This window comes from Diabrotica virgifera, chromosome 6, assembly GCF_917563875.1.
Source record: "Diabrotica virgifera virgifera chromosome 6, PGI_DIABVI_V3a".
NCBI classification, from domain to species: domain Eukaryota; kingdom Metazoa; phylum Arthropoda; class Insecta; order Coleoptera; family Chrysomelidae; genus Diabrotica; species Diabrotica virgifera.
Genome location: NC_065448.1, coordinates 232,239,556 through 232,253,338, shown reverse-complemented (window position 1 = coordinate 232,253,338; position 13,783 = coordinate 232,239,556). Strand labels below are relative to the sequence as shown.

The window sequence follows — 13,783 nt, the reverse complement described above, 5'->3', positions numbered from 1 at the left end:
AAGTCTTTGAAAATAGCAGTTTTGAGAAAAACGCTTTTAAAGTATTGTCAACTTTTATTTTCATTTTTTTTGTCTGTCAAAACATATAGTGATGCAAACCGGAATGTTTTTGAATCGCGGGGTAATTTACAAAAGAAAATGAGAACAGCTGTTGACCGTTTCTCACTATGCTCAAGCGCGCTGGCGCTAAGATACTGCAAACCGAGTCGAAGGTAGGAAGATAGTGTTGAATATCCCTATCTTCGGCTCGCTTTGCAGCAGGTTCGCGTTAGCACGCTTGAACGTAAGAACAACGGTCAGCAGCTGTTCTCATTTTCTTTTGTAAATTACTCCGCGATTCAAAAAGATATTCCGGTGTACATCATTTGACGATTTGACAGACAAAAAAGAAATTGAAAATAAAAGTTGACAATACTTTAAACGCCTTTTCCTCAAAACTGCTTTTTTCGAAGGCTGTAGACATTGCAACTCAAGAACTACTTGACCGACCCACCTGGAATTGCGTAGGTATATATTTTTTTAGACATTCCTTGAGGTAACGCTGTCGACATATTTTTTGCTTTATGCTTATTATTTAACAATAATAAATATGTTGATTTTCGCCCTTTTTTGTGCAAAAAACTACGCCCTCCCCCTTAGGGATTGCTATGACACGATTTTGATAGACAACTCATGCTGGTCGAGTTTGTCTATATATGAAATTTAATAAAAAAAAAATGTTTCATCCGGCAAGCAGATGGGTACATTTCTACCTCCTATTCGGATCTTAGACTATATGTCTGTATAACAAATTTAATCAAAAATGGCAAATAAATATTACATATTAACGTCAAATATTTTAAATGTGTATATGTTTAATGCCAAATTGTGGAGTCATGCACGGAGCGAATAGTTAATTTAATGTATATTTTTTTTTCGGCGAGTACCTACTCAAATCTATGCGTTCAAGCTTAAAAAAAGAGAAAACGGTGCATTTTATAACATACACTTACTTAACACTTGTCAAAGTACTTTCAAATACCGATTAACTGAGCTACAGAAGAAGTTGATAGCATCCAAATGTTATTGTTATTTTTTTAACTCCGTTAATTTTTATTATACCAGGTTGATCCAAAAACCATTTGAAAGGCAATTTTATTAGCTATAAAATTTTATTAAATTTAAATACATTTTTTAAAAGGATTAATTAAAGGGCCCCGGTTACATGGTTTTCGCAGTAAAATTTAGGCTTCAAGTGTTTCTGTCTCGGTTATTTTGTATCCTTCAAAAATAAAAAAAGACAAGTAAAATCTTTGCTAACAAAGAAACATAAATTTCGTTCTGTGTCAAAAAAAAACTCTATAAACAGGTCAAAATTTATGATGTCATTACTTATGCCAAAAATAAAAAAGTCGCATAGGGATTACTAAATATTTTAATTTTTGTGGAAATGGCGTCTGTTTTATTTTTCACTTTTTCCTAAAAAATCGAAAGGTTCTTCTATTAAAAGTTTTTTCAAGTAAGGAATTTATTAGATGTTTAATAATTAATTTTATTCATTTTAAGTTCAATTCTCTCTTAAGGCTGGAAGATGAGTAGGTTTTCTTGAGAGGGGGTTGTAGCTCAATAATCAAAATGCGCGAATTTTAAGAGTTTAATCTTATACTTTATATGCTATACGAATTATATTTGCGGTACGATAAATATTTTAATCTTTCCCAACGTTTTTCTTTTTGTTGAATCAATTAAAGGGTTGTTTGGGGGGTTAAGACAACGATGACAAGACTACGATGATATCTGTTACATGACAAGAAAGCTAATAGAGGAATATAGGAAATGGAGACTAGAGATCAAAGAGACAAATATATGAATATCGATGGAACGCAGCAGGACTTGCTACTAGACGGAGGAGAAACAATTAGTAAATGTAACGATTATAAATACCTGGAGCTAAAACCACGAAAATCACGAACACTGGGCGGAGCCATTAAAAACGGAATATTCAGGGCAGGAAAGCAATTACGCTTTTAAACTCAGTACTCTGGGACAAGCAGATAAACAATCAAAACAAGAAATAGATCTATAATGCCGTAGTATAAAGCATTATAACGTACAGCTGCACAGTATGGCATATGAAGGAAAAATCAAAACAAATGTTAGAGGTCACCGAAATGGATTTCTGGAAGATCAAGAAGAGAACATGTCACCAATGAACGGATACGAGAAATAATGAAGGTCACACATACAATAAATGAGGAAATCAACTAAATATAAATAAGATGGTTTGGTCACGTACAAAGAATGGATGAGGATAGAATCCCAAAACAAGTACAAAACTCTCATATATAGCTCGTAATTTATCGCAGTTGTTTTTTAATTTGTGCAAAGTGGGGGGACCAGCCCAATAGGGGTATGACAAATACCTACCACAAGAATAAAGAGAACTTATGAATAAAAAACTGATGATGTTTTGTAATAGAATCTTACGAGCTTCCAGGATCTGATTATAATACACATATTTATAAATAGAATAGATGCCTACATTCTTTATAAGTATGGATTTTTCTAGTTGAAGAATTAATGTTTTATCAATAACTTTAAGATTCCAAACTCGTTTTAGGGCAAATGCTGAAGTAAAACATAATTTACTAAAATATCTTTGTTATGTTGATTCAAATTTACGGAACCCGAGTTAAATAACAAAAGAATAAACAAAATTTACACCTTACAGACATTAATATTATTTTAGAAATCGACTTTTTCATTAACGAAAGTAGGTACATAACGCAATTAAACTAAAACAAAATATACCTATAACATTTTAAAAACAGAGATAATAATATATTTATAATAATTATTATCAGATTCACCACAAGTATTCATTTCATTTAAATGTTAAAAACCACAAAACAAAACCAAATTAAAGCAAAGGTATAACATCAAAAATAAAACTTAAACAAACGCATCACTATGAACAAACAGGTGATTTCATGACGTCACAGTTCTTTTAAAATTTTGCCATGGCGAGACAAACGTCTAAATCTGGCAACACAGGTTGGTTAATCTATTAAATGCATTTTGTAACAAAAATATACTCAGGAAGACCGAAACCTGTTAGAAATGGATAATGTAATTATACACGTGGAAGATTCAAACATTGCACAATGTAAGGAGGAGAGAAAAATAGTAGATTAAAAAAATAACAAAAAAAATGATTTATATTTTTCCACACTGCATATCATAAAGGTGTTTCAAGCGATATACTCAAATCGAAAAGTACATATACTCACTCCTTCTGGGAGACGACTTATAGCTGCTTTCCGAAAGGAGGAGTTAAACATACTGGGGTGTATATATATATATATATATATATATATATATATATATATATATATATATATATATATATATATATATAAAATTGTAGAAAATATAATTTGCTTCATTTTATATAAAATTAAATTTTCTGTAGGGTAGCTAGTTTACGAGATACAGCGCGAAAGCCCTTTGCACCTCTTTTTCCAAGATGGCGGCCGGGGGACAAGGGCCTCAACCCCAAAAACTTAAACTTAAGCTTCTACTGAACCCCCTTACACATTAAAAAAATAAAATTGACTCCTCTAAGAAATGCACACTAAATGTAACATTTCAATGGACTATATATTATTATAATAATACGTCGCTATAGAGTTCTAAAAACAACTGTTTCTTTTTATATAAAAGTGATATAGAAAACACAAAAAGTCGCCGATATAACCATAGATATAATAACACTAGTAATTTAGGCAAGGTATGGGCCACCCTATGCATCGAGGTGTAACGCCAATATTAAGTATTGAGTGGTCTAACTATCTTTGTCAGTCACATCAGCGGAATCGCTTGATCGCTTGGTTAAAAGAGATAGATAGGCTCTTTATTTATAGATAGATAGAATTTTTACTCAGTATGCCTTGTCTACCCTTAATATGTCTATGGATATAACCAATTAACGCATGAAAAGTCAGTAGTGTCAAAATTTCATGAATGTCATTAGTATTGGTGTCAAAATTTCGAAACAGTGGGATAAACTTGTCTGAAGTTGGACCAATTACAATTAAGCATTACGGCGCGGTAAATTTGAATTACTCTTCTTGGCTGAAAAAAAGACCATATAGACATTTAAAGTATGCCTAAACACCGCTGAATAAACGATCTCACGTCATGGGAAATGGTTCCACGAATATGGCATTGGGTGTAATTTGTAGCTGAAGTTGTGTGGTTTCGAAAAACGTACTCGTGTAATCGAACAAAGCAGTTTTAAACATTTTACATCTTAGATTTTATCTAATATAAAATTTTATTTTTAGAAAACCCACACCATGGATTGATATGATATTCGACTATTGTATGTGGCCGGAAGTTACAAGTCACTATTTTACATATTTGGACATTGATACTACATTGAAGATGCGATATGATCCAAGAAACTTTTCTTATAATGCTTGGGTTGGCCTTTATGATAAGTACGCTAAAAAACCGTTCATACCATATTAAATGTATGTGTTTTAATATTAGGTATTCAAAATAAAAGTTGCTGATAATTATTGGTTAGTGACATAAATGTTGTTTTCTTTCCCTCCTTGCCTTTGATGATATTTACATCAATATTTTATGAATTTTTTTTATTAGACAAAAATTGATTAATGAATATGAAATTCTAATCCTACAGATTATATTTTTGTGTCCGTCCGTCGGTCTGTTAGTAATTATCAAAACAGAAATACTCATTTCCGGATTAGTGTAAAAAATTCAATTTCGATCCATAACTTTTAAAATAAAAAGAAATATTCGCACAGACATAGTTATTTTTCTAACTAGTGCGGAAAGTGATACTTTCACGTACGAGACTGCCATTGACCCGAACGACGCGATAGCGGAGTTCGGGCAAGCAGTCGAGTGCGGGGAAGACACTTTCCGCATGAGTTAGGAACAATATTTTTTCTAGGGCCGTACGTTTGGTAAAAAGCCACAAAAAATAGAGTTATATCAATGTTTATTTAAAGTGAAAATACACAAATTAACTCTTTGACAAGGTTGTCAAAACCAAGCTTCCAATATAATGGGTTACCACGACGACGATATTGGTTTCCAAGACGACGATTCAAAACCATTGTAATTGTGTACTGATCTGACTTTTAAATATTTATCTTAAAATAATTTTATTTTATCGAATCTTCTTCTTCTTCTTCTTTTTATATAGACATTACTCTGTTTTTCAATGTGCCTCCAGTAAGTTGTCATTCCATCTTTTTCGTGGTCTTCCCACTGATCGTCTTCCTATTGGGGAACCGCCTCTCGCCGTTTTTACTACTCTATTTGCTGTCATTCGGCTTATGTGGTCGTTCCATTCTACTCTTCTGCTTTTTACGCAGTTATTAATGTTGTCCACCTTGCATCTCCTTCGTATATCTGCACTTCTAGCTCTATTTTATCGAATTATCGCGCTAATTTCATTAAGACATGAACACAATAAGATAAATTTGAAATAAACTAGTAAATATTATCTAAATATTAGTTTATTCCATGTATTATAATATACTATAATGCCTTTTTACAAGGTATTTTACTTTCCCGCACGCCGTGCGGGAAAATTTACAACTTTCGGAAACGAAATGCGTGCGTGAATGTGGCTCTTTTAGCACGGCCGTAGAAAAAATAATTTTCGTTTATTTTCTTGTATTATTTAGAATTCTATTTTGTATCTTTCCTTACGCTTCTATTCACACCTTTTGCCTTATCTACAGTTACTTGTAGTTATTTCTTTAATTATATTAATTGTTTCTTCCAATTATTGTTATTCTGTTTATTATTATTTAGTTAATGAGTTCAAATTTTATTAAGTACTGGCTGATTTTTTCTCTTAATATGATTGTCACACCTTCCTTTACTATATGTGTTGCTTTCGACAACAACAACACAGTCACTGTCTCTTTGTTAGTTTTGTCATACCTTCGTGCTTCTTTGTGGAACTGATTCCGAATCGTGGATATTATAACGGTTCATTTCTTCTGTTAACTCTACTTCTTCCCTGTCTAATCACGTTATACTTCAATTGGCGATTATTTCCTCTTTTCATCATGTCACATTTCTTTTATCTTTTGAATTTTTTAAATTCTTCTATAGAATAAGAATTATGCTATTTTCTGCAGGCATTATTTCTTCAAAGTGTTTTGGAAAAAGATTTTCCATTCCAAATCGTTTTTATGACAAAAGTTGATGATAAAACTGTTTTTTTTGCAAAAAAGTTCTCTGCGATTAAATAAATTTGAATAACTTTAAATCGAATTAAATGAGTCAACCTAAAATTCAGACTTTTAAAAAGTTTTAACTTTTGTTGTAACTTGAGAAAAGGAGTTATAGCGGTACGCTTTAATTACTATTTTTGCTAATTTTATTTTTTTAATTTTTAATAACTTTTCTCAAAACGAAATAATATGGGTCATATAAATTCACATGTAATATACAAACCAGATGCTAAGAAGGGCACGGTTTTACGAAACGAAATGTGTCCTTAACCATACGTTTTTGGTGTGTTCAGTTTAACAAACTGAATTCCCCATAAATTAATTACCATATCAGACCTTATGTCAATAACTCACTTTGGACATGCATTCGAAAACGTTTCCTAAAACTGCAGAAATGTTTCAACTTTTAAACGCCAGATCTAAATAATTGATTGCCTTTCTGGTGAGATGGTAGAACCACAAACAGATTAGCGTCTGTGGTTTCTTTCAGCCACTCAGTCGGTTACCACACCCCAGCAGGCATCGGTCGCTCGCTGGGCCGAAACAATAACAAACCCTCTTACGAGATTTATAAGCAAAACACCTTTTTTACCAAAAATAAATAAGTATATTATTGACAATTGTTTGCGTTTTAATTAATATTATTTTATATAATTGTTTCCGTCAACACACACACCTACCGGAATAGGGTAAATGATTTTTAGAAGATTAGGTATAGATAACTATAGAATACTATTAGAATACGCCATTTTTATACCTTTATAACGTGTTAAAAAGCTAAAGTTTAAAGTTTTTCGTATTTGTCAAATACGAAGCTTTATAGAATAAGCTAAAAAACTGTACTTTTTTAAATGAACTGTACTTTTTTATTTGATTTTTACGCACTTAATTGTTAATACCTAAAAACCAATAGCAGAAAACATCTAAATTTTCTGTCTACAATTATTTTATGTTAACTAAGAAAAGTTATAACTAGATACCTGAATCATTTTGAAATCACGAGAAAAGCTTAGTTCCCTCGAGTAATTACTAATTTCAGTTTATTTACTATTTCCTTTCTATTGAATGGTTGCTCTAAACTAATCGTAACTGCAGCCAGTTAAATAGTTAATGTTAATCATACTACGGTTCGTATACACGTACCTATTGTTGAGAAATTGAGTTTTAATCGTGGAGAAACTATGTAATACACACTACAGGTATTATTTTAGTAATTAGAAGCAAGCTCTAATCTGAGCAAAACTATTATGTATGCTTGTTCCCCTTCGTACGTGAACACTGCTTTTATGAGAGGACTGGCCACTCGGTTAAAATTTACATTGGGAAAGAGAAATTCTGGTGGAGTTGTACGGGATTTTGACTGAAAAAGCTTCTCAGCTAAAGTTCGGTAACTATATAATGTTTAAGCATATTATAACCAGTCACTAAATTAAAGCTGGCTAAGTTAGTTCAGTTAACTAACAAAATTTTGAATATTTAAGGGCCTGACAACACTCTATTCCACACACTATATAAAGTTGAAAAAGAATAAAAAATTTAAAAACAAGAAAGTAAAAAAAGGTCTAGGTAACAAGTATAAGTCTAGTACTAATACAATAAACAATAATTGATGGATTCGACCGTTACTTGATGGAAGTTCATTTTATCTCACAATAAAACACTGAAAAACGTTTGTTTTTCTATACTTCCACAAAATTTATTACAACTATGTTATTACTACAGCTGTTTAAGACTATTTTCAAGCTCTTTCAGGACTATTTTGAATTCAATAATCAAATTTACACAAACAACAGTGCAGGACTTATTATGGGTAATCCTCTAGGCCCATTACTATCAGATATATTTATGAACCAACTTGAAATAACAATTTCTAAACACCCCTTATTTAAACAGTTCTTATATTGGTGGGGATACGTGGATTACATACTAGTCTGCTTTACAGGAACTAACAGACAACTTGAGCATCTTCTATCATACATTAATTTCCTTCATAGTAATATTGAGTTGACAATAGAAACAGAACAGAATAATTCCATAAACTTTCTAGATGTAACGATTACCAGACAACACAACAAACATGAGTTCTCCGTATATCATAAACCTACCCATACTGACACAACTATACACAATTCATCATCCCATCCTACACAACACAAATTAGCAGCCTACCATAGCATGATACATAGACTGACAGAAATTCCTATGACAAAAAATAACTTCGAGACAGAACTAAATATCATTAGACAAATAGCAGTAAACAATGGCTATAACGAACAAACAGTTAACAACATTTTAAACCAAAAACTCCATAAGAAAGCCTTGAAATTAGTGTATCCACCACCACAGAAAGAACCCAGTACCTTCTGCTCTCTCACATATACTGGCAAAATAACAACAAAAATAGCCAGATACATAAAAAAGAAAGGAATAACACCAGCTTTCAGAACTAACAACAACTTAAGCAAACATATTAAAAACAATAAAAGCCGAAAGAGAAAGCAACTACAGAGTGGTGTGTACAAACTAACTTGTGGTGACTGTCCGAAAACTTACATCGGTCAAACTGGCAGAACTTTTGACAAACGGATAGCAGAACACAAAAGGGCTTTCAACAATAGAAAAACAGACACTTCTACATACGCACTTCACCTTCTAGATCATAATCATTCTTTCAATGAAGAGTTTCAAATTCTACATATCCAAAATAAAGGCCTTAAGCTATCACTTTTAGAATCAATGGAAATTAATAAATTGAAAAATACAGATATAATTCTGAATGACCAACTCGAGACAAACAGCTCCCCACTCCTCAACCTCTTCAGTTAAAGACTTAAAAAGGCAAACACATTGTAAAATATATCACTTGAGAAAGGCACTTTGCCGAAACAGCTGTAGTAATAACATAGTTGTAATAAATTTTGTGGGAGTATAGAAAAACAAACGTTTTTCAGTGTTTTATTGTGACAATAAACAATGTTTGAAAACAAGAAAATACACAGTGAAACTTAGGTGTCCAACGATGGCGTCCCAAAAAATCAGATCTATCATGTTCTGATAGATGCCATGCCTAACTTATTAGACGTGAAAAGCCTAAGAGTGTCGGATGCTGATATGGTTAATTTTCTGGTAAAAACGAAGGTAAGAATAAAAATAGCGCCCCAAAAACTCCACAAAGATACACCAAAAATATTATGGAATACCGAACATCTGCAGGACAATGAGACAGAGCAGAAATCTCAAATGGTTATATTTTATAAATAGCACTAACACAGACAAAGGATTATAACCACAGAGACTTTATTTGGTACAATATAAAATGATGCATCAAATGCACAACTTTGCAAGCCTATCTGATGTAATAGAGTGGCAGAATACGTGAATTTAATACACTTCGAGAAAGCGTTTGATCGTGTAAATCTCAAAGACTTATAGAAATTACTAAAGAAATACGGAATTCTCCCCAGGTATATCAGAATTATAAAACTGTCATACGAAGGTTATATATAGAAGTCTACTATACAGCACGCATAGTCCACAAAGGGAACTTAACAGAACAAAAAGATATTAGTACAGCAGTAATGCAAGGCTGTGTGCTCTCTCCGATCTTATTCCTTATAGTAATCGACTGGATCATGTCCAAGGCTACTAGCAATAAGACTGGAATAAGACGAAATATTTTTAACCAACTTGAGGACTTGGAATTTGCAGACGATATATGCCTTTTAACAGAAAAAAGACAACACATGCAACGCAAAACTGAAAAAGCAGCAGAGGCAGGGAAGAAGGTGGGACTTAACATAAATGTTAGAAAAACTAAGATAATGAAAATAAATACACCCAGAGAAATTCGAAATCACAGAAATTTAACTACTTGGCAGTTTTTTGAACAACAAAGAAAGGACGGAGAGCATTCAAAACGCATTCAGTATGCTAAGACAAATATGGTCTTCATGTCAGATGAGAACTAAAACTAAGATACGATTATTCAACAGCAACGTGAAGACGGAGAAGTCTACTATACGGAGCAGAAACTTGGAAAGTGTCAAGATAGTGTATCAGACAGATACAGGTGTTTCAGGTCAAGGAAGATTCTTAACATTCATTGACCAAACCGCATATCAAACCAAGAGTTATGGACAAGGACTGACCAGGAACCTATATCACAGGCAATGTGGAAAAGGAAATGGAGTTGGGTGGGGCACACGCTAAGGAGACCTGACACAGACATAGCGGGGAAAGCCCTAGAATACACACCATATGAAAAGAGAAGACCAGGCAGACCCATGGAAACGTGGAAAAGAAATGTCGAGAAAGAAATTAATACTGTTGGGAAAACTTGGGAAGAAATAAAAATCAGTGCAAAGGATAGAACAGAACGAAGGCAGATAGTTGACACCCTATGTTTCGCATGAAGTGAAGAGGAATAAATAAGTAAATATCTAATGTATCTAGGACACAAACTGAGAACAACAAAAAAATGGTTCGATGACGATTTCCTGAAATCCATAGAAGAAAGAAACATGGCTAAAAGAGACAAGCTATAAAATTTCTCGGATAGCAACGGTGAAAGGTATAAACAGACAAGAAAATAATCAAGAAAACTAATGAAAAGGAAACTCAAGGAGTATCAGGAATAAACAAGCAGAGATATAGAATAAAATATGAAGAACAATCAAGTAAAACAATTTTTTAAAGGGGTTTTAAAGATCAAGGCAAGTTACCAATGAAGAACAGAAAACTTCCTTCAAATCGATAGCTCACAGGTTATTATTGATGAAAAGGGAATCGTAAAAGCCTGGAAGAAATACTTCTATCAACTGTTAACCGACAAATCTAGCAAAAACTATGTAATACAAGCTACAGGTATTATTTTAGTAATTAGAAGCAAGCTCTAATCTGAGCAAAACTATTATGTACGCTTGCTCCCATCGTACGTGAACACTGCTTTTATAAGACGACTGGCCACTCGGTCAAAATTTACATTGGGAAAGATAAATTCTGGTGGAGTTGTACGGGATTTTGACTGAAAAAGCTTCTCAGCTAAAGTTCGGTAACTATATAATGTTTAAGCATATTATAACCTGTAATTAAATTCAAGCTGGCTAAGTTAGTACAGTTAGGTACCTAACAAAATTTTGAATATTTAAGTTACTGAGAACACTCTATTCCACACACCATATTTATATAAAGTTGGAAAAGTATAACAGAATTCAAAACGAAGAAAGTGAAAAGATGTCTCGCATAATATCTAATAAATAGTTGCAGATACAGTGAATTAAGTACATATGTACTTCTTCTTCTTCTTAAGGTGCCGAGACCGCTTGCCGATCGTTGGCTCTCATGTTGACCATCATATTAAAAATCACTGTTTTATTTACAGCCGCACGAAATAGTTCAGTGCTAGTTTTCCCAAACCATTGGTGTATGTTTTTAAGCCAAGAAGTTGTACGGCAGCCCACACTTCTTTTTTTCGTTATTTTACCTTGCATGACAAGGTGAAGTATGGCATATGTCATATGTCATATGTCATATGCCATGAATGTCATATTTTTCTGGGTAAGTACATACATACATAATACAGGTATTAGGTTAATATTACAATAATATTAAAAACTGCTTATTTCTAAACATACAGCGGATTTAGGCAAAATCGATACACTATTATAGATAACTTAATATACTTAATAGGGTGGGCCGAAAAAAACTTTTTTTTTATTTCGCGTTGCTATACCGCGGAGAAGTTGCTACTAGGATAGAGTTTTAAATTACAATTAAAAATTTCAAATTGGTTGATATCTTCCAGTCGCGCATTGGTCGTAAAGTTTAAAAAAATTGGTTGTTTTTGAAATTCTTTTAAAAACACAAAAATATTTTATCCAGTTTTTTATTAAGTCTTGTACCTGCAACACGAAAAGTGGGGCCGTTAAATTGGTTTTATGTTATCAAAAGCGTTATTTTTTAAAAACGTTAAAAGCCTAAAAAACGATATTTTTCAATATTTCATGGACGATGCCCGACCGGAATATGTCAATATATCATTTTTTTTCTTTTCTTTATTTTAATCCTGACTTCTCAAGGAAAGTAATACGCGGTATAGCAAAACGGGATATAGCTATTTGTATAACAAGGGAGGAAAGGGCTACTTTTCCTTCCGAGAATGAAGTTTACTTCAGTAATGAATGAAGTACTTAATCATTCATTACTGAAGTAATCAGTACTTACTCCCTTGAATGAAGTAATCATTCAAGGGAGGAAAAGGCACTTTACTCCCATGTTATACATATCATTTTTCCACCTTCCTCAAATAATAAGTCATTTTTCCATTTTTACTTAATTTATTTATATAACTAACCAACAAAATTTGTTAAAACTAAAACTAACAAGTAGGTATACCTCGTCCAATTTACTTACCGTTGCACGTCATCCGCGCCATAGCTTGTAACACGATACCAACACGAAATATTTAGGCGGTGGGTGTGTTCTTTTTTAGAATCAAAATGATTCTAAAGGGGAACACACCTACCGCCTAGATATTTCGTGTTGGTATCGTGTCACAGGCTATGGCGCGGATGACGTGCAACGGTAAGTAAATTGGACGAGGTATACAATATAACTGTCAACTGTCAAATATAAGTCAAAATATTAATGTAAACATTGTTAAATCAAAATAACAATTTACTGCTTTTTTACCATTCTGCAAAATATAGGGTGTTTAATAAATAAACGTTAAAATGTATAGATACTTACGTAATACATAGAAAATAGATATTGTACAGGGCGTCAATAAGTTATATTTCATGAATGAAATACCATGACGTCACTTTTACTTTTCCTCCCTAGGGAGGAAAAGTACAACTTTGCTCCCTACAATCAGGTCCGGAAAAGTATACTTTCGGTAGAGGTAGGTGGAAAAAATAATTTGTGTTTTTAAAAAAAATTCACAAACAACTAATTTTTTTTAAATTTTACGACCAATGCGCGACCGGAAGATATCAACCAATTTGAAAAATTATTTTATAATTTAAAACTCTATGCTAGTGGCAACTTTTCTGCGGTATAGCAACACGAAATAAAAAAAAAGTTTTTTTCGGCCCACCCTAAGACTCCGGAGTATATGAATATTGTACGTGGTAGATATAGTTATTTTTAAACAAATAGCAAAAAATATAAGAATATGAAAAAGGAAAAAAGAAGAAGATTTATTCATCTCAGATTTAATACTGTCTATCATTACACCGCCATAAACTTACATAAAAAATTCAAAACTCTACTAGTCGAGGAAATGAAGCATTTAGGCTCGCAATTTTTTCGTCCAGCATGGATTTACCTGAAATTTTTACAGGAGGTAGGGAATAGTCCAAGGATCATTTTCTATATCATGCCATTGTACGCTAGAACCTTGGGGGTGGTTGCCACCCCATCTCGCGGGCGGAAATTTTTTATTATATTTTAACCATGTAAATCGATGTAAAACGTAATTCTAAGAAAAAAATGTTTTTTACATTTTCTTCGAAAGACTA

General features: G+C 32.7%; 1 protein-coding gene across 3 annotated transcripts in view; it reads left to right on the top strand.

Annotated features, from left to right (window-relative positions):
- Nucleotides 1-4,579, top strand: part of LOC126886785 (juvenile hormone esterase-like) — a 113,839-nt gene extending 109,260 nt beyond the window's left edge. For all 3 annotated transcript variants that reach the window (XM_050653825.1, XM_050653826.1, XM_050653823.1), the window contains one exon: nucleotides 4,326-4,579. In XM_050653825.1, the coding sequence (XP_050509782.1) occupies nucleotides 4,326-4,512 (187 nt within the window). In that variant the 3' untranslated portion in view covers nucleotides 4,513-4,579. The remainder of the gene's footprint in view (nucleotides 1-4,325) is intronic.
- Nucleotides 4,580-13,783: the final 9,204 nt, after the last annotated feature.